Genomic DNA, 19,352 nt, shown 5'->3' with positions numbered 1-19,352 from the left:
TTCATCTTAACAAATTTTACTAGGAGCTATTCTATGTTGATTATTTCTACCAGAACTAGAATCCACTTGAATAGAAAACTGATAGATTGGATCTGGGTGCATGCCTGGGTCAGAACCTCCTGCCTCATGTGACATCCTGTGCTTTTTTGCACATCCTTTCTTAAAAAGCCTTTTTCATATTCTCCACCTAGAGAAATCCAACTTAATCTCCACGACCAAGTAGAAATGCCAATTCCTCCATGAACCTTTTACTGATTCTCATCAATAGTAACTATAACTCTGAGCTCCCACAGCATTCCTGTTTTTCCTTCTACTTGGCACCCTGTCTTAAGTGATTTTTAGGTGTTTCTGTTTCCTCATTAGACTGAGAGCAAAGTAGGTCTTTTCTTTCACTCCCACTAGCACCCACATAGCAGGTATTCAATAAGAGTTTGAATGTATGTTTTCATTACAGAAGATGGAACCCTACAAAGAAAATTCTCATAATCCAGATCTAAGGAGAATGCTGTTTAGGGTTTCTTTTGAATCTGTAATGTATAACATGCTTTTCTCAGTATTTCGTCTCTCAAATCTATTTGATTCTTAATCATTTTGTTACATTAGTATATTTTCCATCCCTTTGTTTTCTCTAAATTGTTTTATTTGCTTTCCATATTTAATGAAATGTGATATGATTTTTAATAATTGCCAATAATTAAAGATACCTAGTCATCATTTGAAATACTATACTGAAGAGTGATAAAGCATAGTTGATGAAGAATCCTTCAAAATCCATAATAAAACACCAAAATATCATTGAAAAATGCATAAATGACATGAACAGGAATTCACAGAACATATATGACAAATAGACATGTGAAAATTACTCAACACTCACTATAATCAAAGAAATAGTAATTAAAATACAATTTTCATCTATTAAATTGCTAATTTATTTATTTCTAAGTACAGGGTATGGTAATAGAGAAACTCAAATTCACTGCTGATGTGAGTTTAACATTGTACAACTTTCCTGGAGCTTAACCTAGCAATATTTGTCAGGGACTTCAGTTCATTTTTTTATTCCATCTTACAAAACTACATTTAGGAAACAATTGTAAGTCTGGAACATATCAAATGAAAGAAAATTTTTAAACGTAGTATAGGAACAAGAGGGGCATGGTTAGATAAATTATGGTACAGCCATATTATGTAACACTAAGCAATCACTACAAATATTTTCAACGAAATTTTAATGACTTGTGAAATTGTTTCTAATAAAATTTTATGTGGAATACAGGATACAAAACTAATCTCACTCATCTCCATAACACTCTGATCCCTGAGACAGCTTTCTATTGACTCCTTATTTTCCTAGGTATGAGTCACTTTCCTGTTTCTTAGCATGTCTCACAATTTTTCATTAGAAACATTTTAGATAATATATCGTAGCAACTCTGGATCCTGTGGGGTTGTTTTGCTGTTTTTTTGGTTTGTTGTGTGTTAGTTTAGTGACTTGCCTGGAGGAATTGTGGTGGCTATTCCCCGCCCCCCTCCCCCACCCATGTACAACCACTGATGTCTCAGCTCACTTTTTTTTTTTTTTTAACTCTTGTTTTTATTTTTAAACTGGGATGCCCAGGGATCACCGGAGTCATCATAGCTTTGTGGTCAGCCAATGATTGGTCAGAAGTTACACTTAAACACCTTGAGCCAGTAAAGCTTCTGCCCTTTGCTGAGCAATCTCTGTGTGTGGCCTGGGGAATGCATTCAAAGTCTGTGCAGTTTCCAAGTCTATTACAGCTTTTATTTTCTGTGCTTGCAAGGCCTCACATCCAGCCAGGGACAAGTAGCTTGCTAGGGCCCTCTTAGTTCCCCCCTTAGTTACACACAGACTTGTCCATAAGCACAGCTTCCTAGACCACCAGGGTTAAAGTAAATAGCTCATTCACAAGATCTCCTGGTCTGTCCACTAGTCTATTGCTAAACCCAATCACTATTGAGACCTCAGGCTAGCTGCAGTGTCGGCCACAGTGACACATGGAATTCTCCACACTCCATTCCAGAGAAAGGCTGACCCCTCCAATGGTCCTGGTAGAATTTCCATGCCACAGAGCTGGGGAACAAGGAGTTAGGATGAGAACAGCCCCAGGCTAAGACATCAGACTCCCACTGTCCTTACTGAGGTTCAGTACATTTTCTTGAATAAGTGCTTCTCAAGTTGTTGGATGCCTTTGGTCAATTTCCAGAGTCTTTACATTTTTTTTGACAAGTTTGTTCACTTTTATCATTTTTTTTTAGGGAGAGGATTTGCTGAGCTCCTTAGTTGGCCATTCTGGAAGTCCTGCTCCTTAAATCATACAAGTTGTACAAATTAATCACACAAACTTATCTTACTCCTGGGGGGAGAAGGTGGGACCTTCCTTGGAATGTGAAATCCCCAGGGTAATGTTGCCTTGGCAAGATTTTCACTTCAAGCCTGGAAGCTAACTGGAGCTGCAGGAGTTAAGTCCTACTTTGTAAACCAGAGGGCCTGAATCAGTGGTCCTCTGTGCTTGTTTTCTTTCAGTTACTCCTTAGCCAGGTTTTTTCAAGAGCATTCATGGATCATATATATTCCATGAAAAAAAGAGCTCCGTGGTCAAATGTTTGATTTACACCTAGCTAAACAAAATCAAAGGAATTTACATAAGGACTTCTCAGAGGCTTTTAACATGCTAATGTTTGAGATTCTCTAAGAAAGAGAAATGATATGTAGGGTTTCCTCAGATTATCGTGACCACTGAACACTATCCCCCCCCCCCCACCCCAAGAGCATTTCAGGGGATTAATGATCTGCAAAACACCCTTTGGTCTTGTTTTATTTGACATTTTCAGCCTGGGTCAGAAATACTGGATATTAAGGGAAGAACTATCTGTTGACAACTGTGATAGCTGTATGCATCAACCTTTTAGACATAGGAGCGATGGTAGTGGAAACTGAATGGAGGGAAATTCCTCTGGGAGGTCAATTTTGGCGGACAATCTAGCTCTCTAATACAGCTGCCCCTCCTCACCAGCAGTATTTCACTGGTGATCTTCCAAGTTTCTGGGTTCTATTTTTATTAAGGCAGACTTATCATCTGCCAGACATTAAGTCAGACTCTTGGAAAATAAAAAGACAGCATCTGTCCTCAATGAGTACAGTTAAAGGTAAGGTAAAGAAGACATTTATAATCAAGTTTTAGAGGAGGTGGGGTCTAGGTATCCACAAGGTGCTATGGTAAGACCAAGGGGACATTTAAAAAAGATGACAAAGGCCATGATGCCCAGGCTGGTTCTTGAAGGCCAAGAAAGGGTTAGCCAGGAAAAGAAGAGGGAAAGATCATGTGTGAAGGCAGAGAGGCTGGAGAGAACATGGCATATTCAGGGAACTCCCAGCAGCTTGCATAGCTAGAGAATAGGGCACAAGAGAGACTGAACAGGTATGAACGGCATGCTAGGGAGTCTGAATCTTATTCTCACGGTGAAGGGGGATTACTAAAGGCTGTTGAATCTCAGGATCAGGTTTACCTTTTGAAATTTCACTCTGGAAGCAGTGTAGAAAATAGATTGTGGAGGTAGAAGATCAGAGAGAAAGCTCCAGGAGGCCAGCATGGATGGCAAGGTGAGGGCAGTTGAGAGTTTAAAGTGATAGGAGTGGGTGAAGACGTTGGGGTGAAGTGGGAGAAAGGCAAAGGTAGCGCCACATAATAATACATGGAATACAGGACAAGGGGCAGGTCTGGGGGGGGAGAAGATAATGTATTGAGGTTTGCACTTGTCCAGTTTGAGATTCCAATAAAACATGTGAGAGATGTTCAGAAGATGGTTGGAACTCTGGGTTGAGAAATAGAGATTTAACAGGTATCAGAATAAAAGTGGTAGGTGGAGCCATAGATGTGGGTGAAACTGGACAGGGAATGTATAGACTGAGAAAAAAGCAGAGACAAAAACCCTGAGGAACTATATTATCTCCCTCTTCCAAATGCCTACAGAATCTTTTTGTAACTCATATAGCAATAAACATTTAGCCCAGTGCCTATTATGTACAAAAAGTATCATGCTAGATATGAGGGTACAAAGAGGAATAAAAGAAGGTCCCTTCATCCAAGGAGACTATGATCTAATTGTGGAAGGAATTACACCCAACTAGTATGCAAAATGAAATGAAATAAGAGCTATAAATGTGTTGAGCATAGAAGAGGCAGTTAATTCAATGGAAGAGATAAAACAGGTTTCAGGAGGGGAGGAGCGCATTTGAGTTGGGCTTTGCAAAATAAGTGGACTTTGCAAGCAGGGAAGGGGAAACAAGGCAAGCGATTTGAAGCTGGAAATTAGCAAAGATCACAACAGAATAGAGTGCGGGAAGTGACAGAAAGAGGCGGGAAAGGTGGCTTGAGGCCAGGATCCAGGGAATCCTGTCCATGTTTCTCAGGAGTCCGTTTTAAAGAAGGCATACATGTGCCTAAATATATCCAAGTGCTTGTGTTGTAGCAGATTCATTTCTACCGGATTCCCTAATTTCAGAAATGCCTTTAAGAACAATGAATCAAAAATGCTAAGGAAATCTAAAAATCACCAAACTAAGGCTTGAGGGCTTATAAATGCTTTTTCTCAGTTCTCTATTTCCATTCTGCAAAACTCTGTTAGTGGAACTTTAATTACTTGGCTTCACTATAAAATTTCCATTGCATGTAAGTGTAAATAATTTCACTCAAATGCTCTCATTTCAATCTGTGGCTGAAAGCATCGGTAGAAATTACATTTTTGTGGCACTTCCTTGGCACATTGAAGGAAAACAAAATGTATACTGTTAATCAAGTCATGAGTGACTTTGAAAGTGATAGATTATATCAAGATAGTAAATAATAAGAGATGAAGTATATTTTAAAGATTAAAAATATTTTATTTAAACTTTTCTTCATAAACACTTTTAACATTTTTTTTCAATTTAAAAACAGAATGGATAGCATAAACATGTTTTGAATAGATTATATTCACGGCTTGGGAAAAATTACCTGACAAAAATGTAAAGGCTTCCAAAACAGGTATAAAAGGCAAACCTTAAATTATTCTAAGATTTTTAAATCGGCCCTAGGATTATTTGACTACTGGCCCAAAATGTACCTAAAGGTCAAAATATTTTTTCTATAGACAAAATATGCCCAAGGGGTATAGGGCATATACAAGTTAGATAGAAAATAACCTCTCTGATCACCTCACTGGAACATTCCTTCAGAAAGCAAACACCTAATCCTTACTGATATACTGATTAATAAGGTTTTTAATGTAGTTGTTCCCAAAGATGTAAAAAGAAAATCTAAGAACATTAAGGAGGAACAAACAAAGCTGACAGCATTCTCTCAATGTTACTCGTGTAATATTGAAGTTATACTGGTATACTGAAAGGAAACGACTTCCATGAGTTTACCTATTCCAGTCTATGTCTATTGAATATTTGACTTTATAAACTCTTGATAAACTAATTTTTCAGGACTTTCATTTTTAAGATAAATCTCTTTTTAGAAGATATTTATCCCCAAACCAACTCTAATCTGATAGAATGTATGATCCCTAAAAATGTTCAGAGTACAAAAAAAAATAAAAAATGTATAATAGGCAAACAGGAAAAATGGCACGAGCAGTTTTACTGCCATATAGCCCTCATTTATATCTAATTTACACTATTATCTATGTTGTGTTTTACTTCAGTCTAAAATTTTAAATTACGTATTCTCAAAAGAGCTAGTCTTTTCTGAGAGATAGCTTATAAACTGAAATAACAATTTATATTATAAACTGAAATGTTATGACCTACAACCACATATACATATATAAAAATAGTCCCACTGAACGTCTGACATGTTTAGATAATGCAGCTCAAATAATTTGTTATAAAATACTTTAAAGCTTAGTTTCATGTAATTAAGACAAAACCATTTTTACCACTTCTCCCCACACAAATGTGTGTCCTTTACTATGACTCGAGCAGGCTTCCCAGAATGAGGTGTCCAAAGGTGCTGCTTTAGGAAAGATAAGTGAAGGGCTCAGTCGATATTTCACAAATTATAGTAACACTCACACAGAGTAATGAGGACACAGAGAAAGCTGTCTCAAGAAAAGCTAATAATTCTATTAATTAAGCTTTACTTTTTAAAAACCAGTAGTATTTCTTCCAATACAAAACCTTCAACGTGAGAATCTTGAATTTTATGAAAAGGTTGTAGTGCAAGGATTTTCTTTAAGCAGATTAAAATAAAAACTTAGAAGGTCAAAGACATGGAAGAGAACAAACGTTTCTAATTAAGATGCAATTAACAAAAATCAGCTATTTTTGTAAAGTCTGGCATTTAAAATGTAAAGTGAAAATTAACACACAAAGATCACAGCAATTACACTGTATAGTTTTAAATCTTACTGAATTTTAAAAAAACTATTTTGAGCACATATAATGTATATAAACAAAAATGGTTCCAAATGAAGCACACAAAAAATAAACTTGAAAAAAATTCTATGAAAAAATTTTCCATAGTTTAGTATAACAAAAATAAATCTCTTTCAGCAATTAAACCATAATTTTAAAAGGGAATGTAAGTTAATCATGGATTTAAAATAAGCTAAATTAGCACTACATATAAACAGAAGAGTTTTCTCATACATTCAGAACCCAAGCAATAACAACTATTCTTAAAGCTCAAAACTGATTACAGCTGACATCAGGTCAGACATGACTTACGTGTGAAGCTTAACCCAGAGTTAGTTCAAGTTAAAAGATTTCACAAATTTTCCAAAACATGAACTTTGATCTTGGCCTTGTGTTTTTACAATGAAGACCAAGAATATTCAATTGTTTGCCCAGATCTTACTTTAACTAGGACTACGAAGTCATATCTAAGCAATTAAAGAGAACCACCACTGGAGTGTAAAAGCCTGATGGGGTTCCCTGTCTCGGTCTTTTCCAGCAAAAGACAACAATGAGGAAAATAATGAAGACGTTACTGTTATTTTCTTTAAAGCAAGACGGCACACATATAAAACACTAAGCCAACTAATATATTAGAAAAAGAATTAAACGGCTAATCTAACTCCTAGTTTTCAAAAGTAAAATGACTAAAAATGATTTTTAAGATGTAGAAAAAGGCTTTTACCCATATTACCATGGGAAACAGGATACTGAATTTCATTTTTAGAAACTGAAAGTAAATGATAGGACCACTTAATAAAAATTTAAGTCTCATATACAAAAGAATATTAAGTTGATTTCTAAAGCCAATCCCAATGTTTCGCTTTTTAAAAAACTACTTATGTACCTGACTGTTTCTAGCCTCCAGTTGTAGAGTTTTAAAATCAGGTTTTTTTCATAGTTGTCTATTTTAATTGCAAAAATGAAACAAGTCTTCACATTTCCATGATTTCACTCTTCCATTTTATATTCAGTGGCGGCAGCAGCAAAAAAAAAAAAGTGAAACTAGAAAATTTACATAACAGCCATATAGAAGGCATTGCAATATTGCACCAATATCCTAAGATCTGGCAAGTTTTGCCAGTGTAGATCTAGTCTGTATCATATATAGAGTCTACTCAGAAGAAAATGGCATCAGTTTGAATGATCCACTCCCTGGTTATTCTTGCTTAATTTTGACAACTATATGCTTTTTCTTCGAGTTTAAAGAGTTGAAAGGTGCGGCTAATCCTAAAACACTTACTATAAATGCTTTTAAACAGTTATTCTTGATCCATTCTGAACTTTGAGGTTACTATCTTTCATGCTAGTAGCTTTCAGTAAATAAAACAAAAGCTGAGGGCTTACATCCCCAGTGCCACTAAATATTTTGTACTAAATAAACAAGTAGATATGACCAGTTAAGATTATAATTCTATTCCTTACCTCTAAGTCAAAACTGAGCTCAAATTTTCCACAAGTTGCTACTTTCCATTCAATAACAGATGCAGCAGCCTTATTGAATGTAAAGAATGGGAGTTGCACTTACTTTTAAGGGGCCTTTATTTAGGACTCTGGTATTACCTAAATTCTCTTTAAAAGTGCTTGCACGCTGCAGGGCCAGGGCTTGTCATATACCACTCCGATTCTCACTAAAAACAGGGTAACATTAAACAGACTGCAAAGAAAAACATTTTCAAAAAGAAAACATACATCGATAAGCAACACTAACGTTTACTTTTGAAAATAAAACATAAAATGTTAGTTTTCATAAAACCATACATGTTTCAGGAATATAAGGAGTTTGAATATTACTGAATCAGTATGGACTGAAGATAGGCTACTCTGATACCAAACGAGGACTCCAGTTCTTTTAACTTTCTAAAAATGTTAATACATGAAGAGACGTTACATCTAGAATACAACAAGTATGGCAAACCGTGTGTGCAAGTGCACTAGCTTAAAAATATAGAATCCTAACCACGCATAAAAGGGGATGTGCCTTATATATTCATAAGATGTAAGCAAGTATGGATATGCTCTCACTAACACAATGCAGATAAGAGAAGGCAGCTTAGAAATAGTGTTCTGAATATAAAAAAGTTAAATTTGTAGAAAATTTATATTTTTGCATTTTCAGCAAAAAGCCATGCAAAAAGGTCAAGAGTTTTAAACTTAAAAAATAAAATCAAAAAGTCTAACAGACTGCAATACACCGAAATAAATGTTCAAAAAGATTTCAGATAGAGATAGGAACTGAAATTACATCCAGTGACACTTATCAGGTCTTCTCTTAGAAGATGCATGACTCCTACACTGACATTTGAAAGAAATGTTTAAAGCATAACATCAACTTCCCAGATAAGTGAATCGTTCTATTAAACTGCTTCTGGAAGTAGTTTCAAGAGCTAGTGCTTAGAATTGACTTATTGCATGAGTTTGAGGCCACTAAAAAGAAAAAACAGGATGCGAGAACAGAATGAAAACATTTTCATGTATTAGACCAATGGCTTTGATAGTAAAACTAGTGAGGTTCTTCTTTATGTGTTTTAATTAACTACTTTGTCTCAAACAAATTTTTTGTTTGGCTTTATTGAAGGGAGAAAGATGCCATTAGTTGCAACGTCTGACCTCGTCCAGTATATATTCTGGAAAATGCAGGTTGCATACTTGTAAACCATCCAGCTTGCAGGGCATCCGCGGGTACTCATCTTCCTTCCATTTGTTTTCATCCGGATCAAAAGTGAGAATAGAATCGCTGTAATGACCATTGTAGCAAAGGCCTCCAAGAACCATTATCTGTTTGTCCAGCACAGTCACACCATGGCCACTTCTACCAATTGGCATGGACGCCAAGATGGTCCACTGATCAGTCTCTGGGTTGTACACTTCTGTGGAAGGGCATCCCTGAGACTCAAAAGAGGCCCTCAAGATCACACAGACACCACCGAAGACATAAAGCTTGCCGTTGTAAGAAATCATCTTGTGAAAACATCTAGCGTAATTCATTTTGCTCTTATTCTCCCAACAGTTGGTAACTACTTGAGTTCTCCTGGTCCGCTGTTCTATGGTCCCTTCTTTACTGGGGTCAAACACGCACACTTGTTTGGAGGTGGAAGATGAGGTGATTCCACCAGTGATAAACAACTTGTTATTGAGCACTGTCCCCTCATGTCCATACTTGTTAACTGGATAAGGATCCACAAATTCCCATTTATCATTGGTGATATCATATCTCTCTGTTGAATAGAAAGTCTCATCTCTGGTTCTGCCTGCTACAGCGTAAATAAACTTTCCAATAACACCAACTGCAAATTCTGAACGTGGTACAGACATGTCTGCCATCCGGAGCCAAGAGTTTTGTCTCGGGTCATACCTGAACACTTTGGAAGAAGCATGGAATTCGCCATCTGGGCCCAGTTCTTCCCCACCCAACAAGAACACGAAGTTATTCACGATAGCAAGGCAGTCCGGACGCAGAGGTACTTGTGGGCCCTCCAGTTCCCACCAGACTCTTGGTTTCTTTAAGAGAAGTATTTTACTGTTAACCATGCTATGTCCAATCATGCCTCGGAATACTGTAGTTTGGGGTTTGGCAGAGCGGATGCGGCTTGATTTCATGTCCAACAGAGGCTGCTGGTGAACGTTCTGAAAGTAATTCAAGGCTTGGTCAACTTCATAGCGCAGCTGTCGGGAGTATCTATAAAATTCTGATGTCTTAACCTAAGAATACAAGTAAAAGAATTTAACAACAAAAACAAAAAACAAAACATCAATGGCAAACAAAATATCAAAGCCCACTAAGATGATTAGCTTATGATTTTAAGTTACTTTACTAAAACTGATTTCCTGTTAAGATCACATACTTTCTTTTTATTATTTTTTTTACAAAGCTTTTATCATATTTGTTTTTGTAATTTCTATTTGTACTAATTTATGCACATTCCCAATCTTTTTAAAAGTAAACAAGTTATTTTCCAGGCACAAGCTAAATTCCTCTAACAAAATGTATTAATCATCTAATATATGTCGGGCCCTGGGCTACAAGTGGTGGCTATACGAGGACAAGTAGAGGTTTCACAGTAGAGGAAATGTTGGCCTTGGTTTTCTTAACCACAAGGAACACTGTAAGAACACCCATGGCTGAATAATTTGGGGAATTAAGTTAGTGAGTTAGTAAAAATTTAAATACACACAAAATTCTCAGTTGGTTTTTGACATAAAAACTTGGTGTGATATCATTAACTCCTATAGTAATAATTCAGTTGACAAGAAAAGGTCAAACTTTTTCCTTTTTGTTTTTGGGGTTGGAACTACCTAATTATAATGACTGCTAACATCTTATGAAGCACTTTTAAGTATCATGCTAACTACTGTGGGGAGATGAAAAAAAAAAGTATAAGATGTGGTCCATTTCCTCAAAGAACTTAGAGTATATTTCAGGAAATGAAAACAAATACACATCTACCAGTTTTAAGTAAATGAGGCAATTGACAGTTAGGTATGAAGCTGTATAGCTCATCTGTGAGTGCTATGAACTTTAGATACAGAACATATCAAACTGGTCCAAAACATTCAAGGGATGTTTTGTGAAAGAGGTAGGAAGTTGGAAACCAAGCAGAAACAGCCTGTATCATAATGACAAGGGTGAGATAAGAGGGCTAGGATTTGGATGGTTACCATTTGGATCCTGTAGAGATAAAATCAACAGATTTTATACTTTTCCTCTTTATTGAAATTGTTCACTATTATTATTTGCTGATTTCTTTCACAGTTATTTTGCTAGGAGGAATTAGGTTGTATGTCCAATCATTGTGATCAGATGATTAATTCTTTGTATTAAGAACAATTATACGATCTTTCCTCTTAGAGGGGTCATTAGGCTAACAAATTAAATATTTAAGGGCCTACTGTGCACAGCCAGTAGTCTGACTGCCTCACAAGTTTTGAAGTAACAGAATCAGCATAGTAATTAAGCATGACATCAAGCAGCCCAGTATGGTGATTAACAATTCGATTTAGGAAATATCTGACTTTGCCACTCACAAGCTGTGTGATTTTGGGCAAGTGACTCAGTATCTTTAAGCCAGTTTCCTCATCTGTATTACTGGGACAATAGCGCCTACACCTCATAACCCTAAGGTAGGAGACAGGCAAGATAATCCTACACGGAAAGGACTTAGTATGGTGCCTGTCATGTGGCAGTGCAGAAAAAATTACGGCTGTTATTAGCTATTATTACTGACCAGGGGACATCTGTGGAAGTGTCACTCAATTTACGTTAATGCATCTGATGATGTGCGTTTGTTTGTGTAAATATTCAGTCTTCCAGAAAGTAGAGGAGAAATGAGAAAAACTGTTACTCTGTACCTAATCCTCACCAGAAAAGCATGACTGATGACATGCAAGTAGGAGGAAGCTTTAGAGGAAGCAGCCGTGTTGTTTGGAGATCAAGAAAGAAAGGAAGGGGAATGCTGCCCATAATGGATAGGCAGATTTCAAGATTTCAAAGGAAAAACAGGATCAATTCCAAGATCAGAAACTGTGTAAAGAAGCTCAAGAAGGCTTGGAGGCTCTCAAAAGCATAATGCTGACTACATAATTGCAAAACATACTGATGAGGGGAAGAAAGTATCTAAAAAATCTGATGTGCTGCAGAGAGCTTTCTGGAATTCGGATGTTAAAAAACCACTTACGACAGATGGTAAAAAACAGGCACATAAAACAAGTATTATAAAGAGTGAAATGGAGCTGTAAGAATATTGTGAACAAAGCTAAAGCCTTAGGAGGAATTGTGACTTTACAAAGTGCCAGATAGTGAATAAATGGCATTTTAGGGGTTAAAGTAAAAAAAAAAAAAAAAGTAGAGGAAAAAGTGAATTCCCCCCTGGAGGAGGTGGTTAATGTAATATTAACAAAGATAAAGAGAAACAGCCTCCTATCTTATTCCCATTCTCGGCTAAGAATATTATATTCTTTCCAATCTGAAGATCAAACACAATAACTAAGAAAAAACTTAAATCCAAGATGGCTGAGAAAAAAGAAAAACCAGGCAGATATTCTCACCGAGTTCAAGTCATCTGATCTCACAAATCACGTCCTGGGATCCTAGGAGCCTTCACAGATAAGGTTGCTTAACTGCTCTCTGTAATGTGTGTGGAATCATGAAGGATGGCAGAGGACTAGAAACCAGACAGATTTCCGAACTAAGACTGGTTAGCTTGAGCCTGATCCTGCATTGTTAAAAACTAGTTAGCACTTGCATATAAGAAAGCACTACAAACTAGGAGGCAACACATACTCACCCAGTAATGCCAAGACTGACCATTTCTGGTTTAATTTTTGATGATGTAACAACACTGCTACAGAATGAGAGAACCTATGACTTCAGCAAAGTAATCAACAAAGCTTAGTCATAAAGAAAACAGAAACACTAGGGACCCACGAACCACCTGAAATTGCAACAGTAGTTATGTTAATGCATTTGGGGGAGAGGGGGGAAGTCCAAAGCTTTTATCAGATGTTCCAGGGATCCACAAACTCCAAATGTAAAGCTTTAACTGACTCTATCCTCACTGCGAACCAACAATGTGATATGACAGTCTTAAGAATAAAATCATGGACTGAATTAGACACTCCCACCCTCTCTGTTCAGGTGAAATCACAACTAAGTGTTCAACTCCACCAGTGTACTTTAGACAACAAAGTGGATCATGTCGAGAAGACAGCAAAGAGATCCAAATCACAGGAAGAGTGGTCAAACAGATGAAGAATGTTTCAATCCATGAGAAGACTCAGGAGAGAAAGATGGCAACTGTTTTCAGGACCAATAAGTAGAAGTTAAGAGAAAGACTTTAGGCCAATATAAGGAAAAGCTTTGCAATTAGGACTGACAACATAATGGATGTTCACTGCATTATTATTTGTAAGAGCACAAAAACTGGGCACAACTCACATATCTATTAATATGAAATTGGTTGACCAAACTCTGGTATATAACATGCAATCGTTAAAAGGAATGAGATTAATCCACATGCAGTTAACACAGACATTCAAAATGTCAAAATGACAAAACCTGCAGAACTGTATATATAATACTCTCAAAAAATAAAAATGGACTGTTTTGCACAGTCAGCAGTATATGCAGGGGAAAAATGTATATAATACGAGTACAACATATAGTTACCAGTGAGCTCGTGAGGGGCTTGCCCTTTTGAGATTCGAAATAGGTCTGTATTGGGCTTTTCTACAGGGACTACAGTAAAAAGGGTACAGGTACATGTTCCCAAAGTGAAGAACTGTCTACTTCTGGAGTCTAGCATCCTGCCACTGAAGGTAGTGCAGGTGTGGCCACCTAACAGGAGGGCTGGAGAGGAATTCCAGCATCACACGAGGACTAGGCAGAATGGACTATAATGGCTTTCCACCTTCCAACCCCAGGTTCTTGCAGATCATGTCAAACTGGGCCAGCTTAATGGCTTCCTAGAGTCACTTCCTAGCCTTTTCTTTTTTTTATATACCCAATCTTCTGGTCCCTTTGTCCTCTCCCTATTCATTCTATCATGTTCCTTTGATATTTGGGTTCCAATGAGTTTACAAGAATCACTTCAGCACTATGTTGAAGTCCCAGTCAAAGCTACATCTTTACCTGATCTGTTCTACCTCTAAGCCCACAATAATGGAAGTTGTGCCTTTTTAGATAGCTATTATACCCTAAGAGATATTCTAACCAAAGAAATTTAGCTCCTACTTCTCTCTGCCAAGGCTAGAAGTTCTAGACCTACCTTGCCTTTTCCCAGGGCTACTTATTGCTGCAATTTTCCTCTAAAACCACACAATATCAATAAGCATAACTAGCTTCTCCATTCATGATAGAAACAGGAAATTAATGAATCTGTGATAATCCTGGACAAAGCAGTTACAGATACACTCTGCTTTAAAACAAAAAGTGTAGGGCCAAAAGCTTCTTTGTGAATGGAATCACTTAAAATGCATTAATGAAGGGAGCTATCCAAAAAGAAACGTGGCTCATCTTTTCACAGAGAAACCATTTCTCTCATCATTTGCTCCTCATATAACAGTTTAACTATCTGTGTATCAGGCTCTCTCAAAAGAAAGATATGGAAAGAATGACATTTCTTTCATGTTCTGAATTACTTTCCTTATCCTTCCTAGGATTTAAAAAGCTGTCTTATTTTAAAACTTGGAAAGATTATCACTTTTCTTGCTTTGATATTTTAAAAAATTGTATTATGAAAAGCATTTTGAAGTGAAAGTATTTATTACCTCTTAAAAACAGTGATCTGAACATTTTAAATTGGCCATTTCCTCCTCTAATCTTTTGGTTTAATGAAATTGTGTGCATGCACATATGCATGTAGAGAAAATGTGAGAAATTAATAATTTTGAATGTGATTCCTCTAAATATGTTTATTAAGTCAAAGAAATAATAGCTAGCCATTAGCACTGGGTAAAAATTCCATGATTCTCTTCTCATTGTCAAAATGTTATATAATCCACTTACTAACTTTTTAACTTTTCAAGGTAATTTGTTTATACTGCTCTTAATTTTGAAAGAATTAAAATGAAGCAGGCAATATAATTAAAACAGGCATTTCCATAGAGCTTACTACCTTTATTTGATTAAAAATCTACAATTTAAAAGTATCTACTAAAACAGGCTATAGTTTAAAAAATTATTTTAGGCTTTCAGCCAGCCAATTTAAGGTATTATCAGCTGTTTCACCTTTCAAAAGGATTTTTTAAATGCCCAATATACTAAACCAAAGAAACAAAAGGCCTTTGATTAGTTTATCCAGTTGTAGGGAGGTGGGAGGGGTGAGGACTGAGGGTTAGAATAATCTCTGAACTCAAGATCCCAGGTTTTAGACTTGACACTGTCCCCAAGTCACTGTGTGACCATGGAGCCTCCAGTTTAGGTATTTTCCCTTTATAAAAGGTGTAAGTTGCATGAACAGACATCTCTCTGGCCCTCCTACATCCAAAACTGCTAACCTAATTTTTGCAATGATGAGTATAAGGTGTCATGTGGAAGGAAGACTGAGTCCTGGCTGTCAGTTTTATCATTCTTCCTCCATGATTCAGTATTCTCAAAAGAAATACCCAGAAATAAAGCAGTTACTGTCATGGAGCTTTAGTGCGAAAACAAATTATGTCTTTGGGAACCACAGCTACATTTGATATTAATTTTGATATTCAGTAAAATGTGGAAGTCTTTATATGTTGTACTGCAAAAGCATCTACCCTGATATCAGAGGTTTACTTATAAAATCATGCTCAGGGCTTCCCTGGTGGCGCAGTGGTTGAGAGTCCGCCTGCCGATGCAGGGGAAACGGGTTCGTGCCCTGGTCCGGGAGGATCCCGCGTGCCGCGGAGCGGCTGGGCCCGTGAGCCATGGCCGCTGAGCCTGCGCGTCCAGAGCCTGTGCTCCGCAACGGGAGAGGCCACAACAGTGAGAGGCCCGCGTACCGCAAAAAAAAAAAAAAAATCATGCTCAGAACTGAAGCTTGTATTGATTTATGTGACACACAAAAAGCTAGTTACAAAGTACCTTTAATTAATCCCTTTGTCCTGAAAAACTGAATAATGACCAGGGATAAGGCTATTTTAAAAAATTAGTTCCTGTTAAGCACAAATCCTCTCAGTAACACTATAATTGCAGTCAAATACCAAACAGTTAAAACAAATTTTAAAAAGGATTACACATCCTGTCTTCTCCAAGTAGGCAAGAGTCTAAAGTATTGACAGCTTCAGAAGGCAAGTGACCAGGGCAAATGGGGGAAAGGGAAAGGACTCCCTCACGACAATATTCTTATAAGAGTTTCAGCACAATTTGATGAGTCCTCTATCCCTTCAACTTTTCTATAGATAGTGAAAAATATTTAACTCAAAAATAAATGTGCTTCATATGTAGAAAATAAAGTTATGGTTACTAAGGGGGAAAGGGGGGCGGGTGGGAGGGATAAACTGGGAGATTGGGACTGACATATACACACACTACTATATATAAAATAGATAACGAGTAAGAACCTACTGTTTAGCACAGGGAACTCTACTTAATACTCTGTAATGACCTATATGGGAATAGAATTTAAAGAGTGGATATATGTGTATGTGTAACTGATTCACTTTGCTGTACAGCAGAAACTAACACAACATTGTACATCAACTATACTCCAATAAAAATTAATTATAAATAAATAAATAAATGTGCTTAGGGAATTCCCTGGGGGTCCAGTGGTGAGGACTTGGCGCTTTCACTGCCAAGGGCCCAGGTTCGATCTCTGGTCGGGGAACTAAGACCCCACAAGCTGCGCTGCAAGGCCAAAAATAAATAAACAGATAGATAACTAAATAGGCTTAGAAAGTCTAATTTCCTTCCAATTTTGGTACAACAGTAATAGAGCACCACTAGAAATTAAATGAGTGCACAAGCCTAAAAGGTAGAAAATAATGTAAAAGACTTAAGAATATCTTATCACCTGATTACACTAATATGTAGATAGTACAACTAAGTTCTAGAATTCACAACTTTTTTTACACAATTTTTCCCTACTTATGGAAATACCCTCAACTACGTCAATATTTTATTTATAAATACGGAAGAGCAGAAGGAAAGTCAAATAAAAGGTTTAATCCTAGAACTAACTTCTGAATGAGCAAGGCTTACCTATGACACATGTAACATTTTCTGGGTAAATATTAAATTTGAGAATTAAAACTTTAAAGCCTAAAATCTTAATATACCCCCGTGGTTCCTTTCCTGCTCCTAACCTTTTCTCCAGTCATTTTCTGAATTCTCTGATCCTTTTCGATTTCTGTGTATCATTTGGTTTCTCTCCCTCTCTTTATTTCCCAATTCATTAAAAAGATTTTCTCCTTTTACAAGTAAATGTGGCTGTCCCCATTCCATGTCTTCCTCTCCTGTTACTCCACAGTCAGTTTCCAATTCTATGCTTTTGTCTTCATCTCCCTTTTATTTAAAAGGAAAATCAGCAAGTTAGGTTGAATTTTTTAACTCCCATTTTCAGTAGGTTCCTACCAGCTTAATACAACCTTCTAATAGTCTCTTTCCCAGGGGATTTCACAGCAGTCAACACCTAGTCAACTCCAGGAACCTGGAGTGAATGCAAGTCAAAGGTGGAAAATAAGAGCACTCCATATCTATACACAAAGGGCAGAAGACTGGAGAGGAGAAAAACACCTTGGGTGATTTTTAAAGAAGTGCACATGTATTAATTACAATCATCCAAGTCCATGGGGCTGGGAAGGAGGGGTCGATAAAAAAGAGACTGATGCAGAAAAAGACATTGACTGAGAAAGTACGCTTAACCCACTGACCTAGTTTCAAACAAAAACCTGCTAATCTCTGTGCTTTCACTCCAAGGGGCAAGTGAGCTGATTGTTAAGTAATTTCAAGTTTATAGCTGTATAAGTACTATTTAATATATGAAGAGGATTTAAAACTTTTTCAAAAACAACTCAAGCTTATTAGAAATTCTAATCAAATTTCACATTGGAAATCCAGGTTACTGTCTTCTAAAAAATATTTTTATTGTCAAATACAGCACTGCTTGTTTCTTCTAAAACTGTGAGGGTTAGAGGGAAATTTGTTTTTTCCTCTAGATTTGTCTGGCTGTAGTTTAAGTCATTAGAAATAATTACTTTTTTCGAGTTTTGGGGCTAAACTGTTTTAACACTAAAGTTAATGGTTTGGTTTCTGGACAGAAATTTTGGATTGGTCAAGTGCTAGATTAATCAAATCATGTTGCAGTGCCTAAGTGAAGGAATTCTGAGGGGTACACAGCCCCTACATTTTTACATAGATGTGTCCTTGCCCAGGCAATTTCATTACCAAGTGGGTTGTGCCTCAACCAAGATATCGCACCACCCAAGCACGACACATTAAGAATAAATTTCCTTATGTGTCATAGTCCATTGTTAATGCTATATAAACCAACTATGCTGATAGAGAAATATTTGGAAGATTATCAGTGCTTTGTGAAGACCAGTTCTGAGAGCTACCATGTTCTTAGGAAGGTACTAAGGGTCTTAGTAAGGTATACTTGGATACTTAATTTGTAATCCTTAAATTCTATCAGTTTCAAGGTGAGTCCAGGACACCTTACCCCATTTTAAATTGTAGCTTTTAAAGCCACAAATTCTGGTCCTTAAGTAAAAGACATTAAAAAAAAAAAAAAGTGTTAGCCTTTCTGAAGCATTTTCACTCTGATCCTAGGATTAATACTCACTAGTAATGAACTTATCTTTTTTCAATGGACTATCGAAATTATCTCAAGGCTGTAAATATCCTTATAACAACAAACTTTTATAAAATGCAGATATGATTTGCTAAATCCAAATATATTCTCAGTGAAGGAGAACTAACATCTTCTCTCATTAAAACATTAGCTTTGCTCTTCAAAAGTTAAATAAACCTAATTTGGAGGGATATGGTGAATTACATTTAACAGGTTAGGGGGAAAAAAGCACATTAGGGTATCTGAATATCATGAGCTAGTTTATAAAACAAAATATTTGGAATAAAGCAGAATTCATCTATATAATCTGATTCCTTAAAAAATAATTTTCTTTCCTTTTGAAAAATTGTAAGATCTTATGATTATGATTAATATAATTTCTAAGGGGATCATTAATATGCTAGATCTTACCTTACGCATATTTATGATACTGAAGATGCCCTGGGTTCAAAAATATTAAAATGTCACTTTACTAAAAAATCAACATATGGGTATTTTAATGAATAATTTAACAATTTTGCTAAAAAGATCTTTTCTGTACAAAAAAGTAAAAGAGGCATTTTGCCAAATATACATTTACTTAATAAAATGTTTTCAATAAAGCAATAATTGTTTTTTAAAAACCAAAA

At 36.4% G+C, this 19,352-nt stretch overlaps 1 protein-coding gene across 7 annotated transcripts in view; it reads right to left on the bottom strand.

Moving 5' to 3' along the window:
* Positions 1–4,885: 4,885 nt before the first annotated feature.
* Positions 4,886–19,352, bottom strand: part of KLHL15 (kelch like family member 15) — a 32,456-nt gene continuing 17,989 nt past the window's right edge. For all 7 annotated transcript variants that reach the window (XM_067723004.1, XM_067723008.1, XM_067723002.1 and 4 more), the window contains one exon: positions 4,886–10,165. In XM_067723004.1, coding sequence (XP_067579105.1) covers positions 9,056–10,165 — 1,110 coding nt within the window. In that variant the 3' untranslated portion in view covers positions 4,886–9,055. The remainder of the gene's footprint in view (positions 10,166–19,352) is intronic.

Source organism: Pseudorca crassidens, chromosome X (assembly GCF_039906515.1).
Source record: "Pseudorca crassidens isolate mPseCra1 chromosome X, mPseCra1.hap1, whole genome shotgun sequence".
In the NCBI taxonomy this organism is placed as follows: Eukaryota; Metazoa; Chordata; class Mammalia; order Artiodactyla; family Delphinidae; genus Pseudorca; species Pseudorca crassidens.
This window is presented reverse-complemented; position numbering and strand designations above follow the sequence as displayed.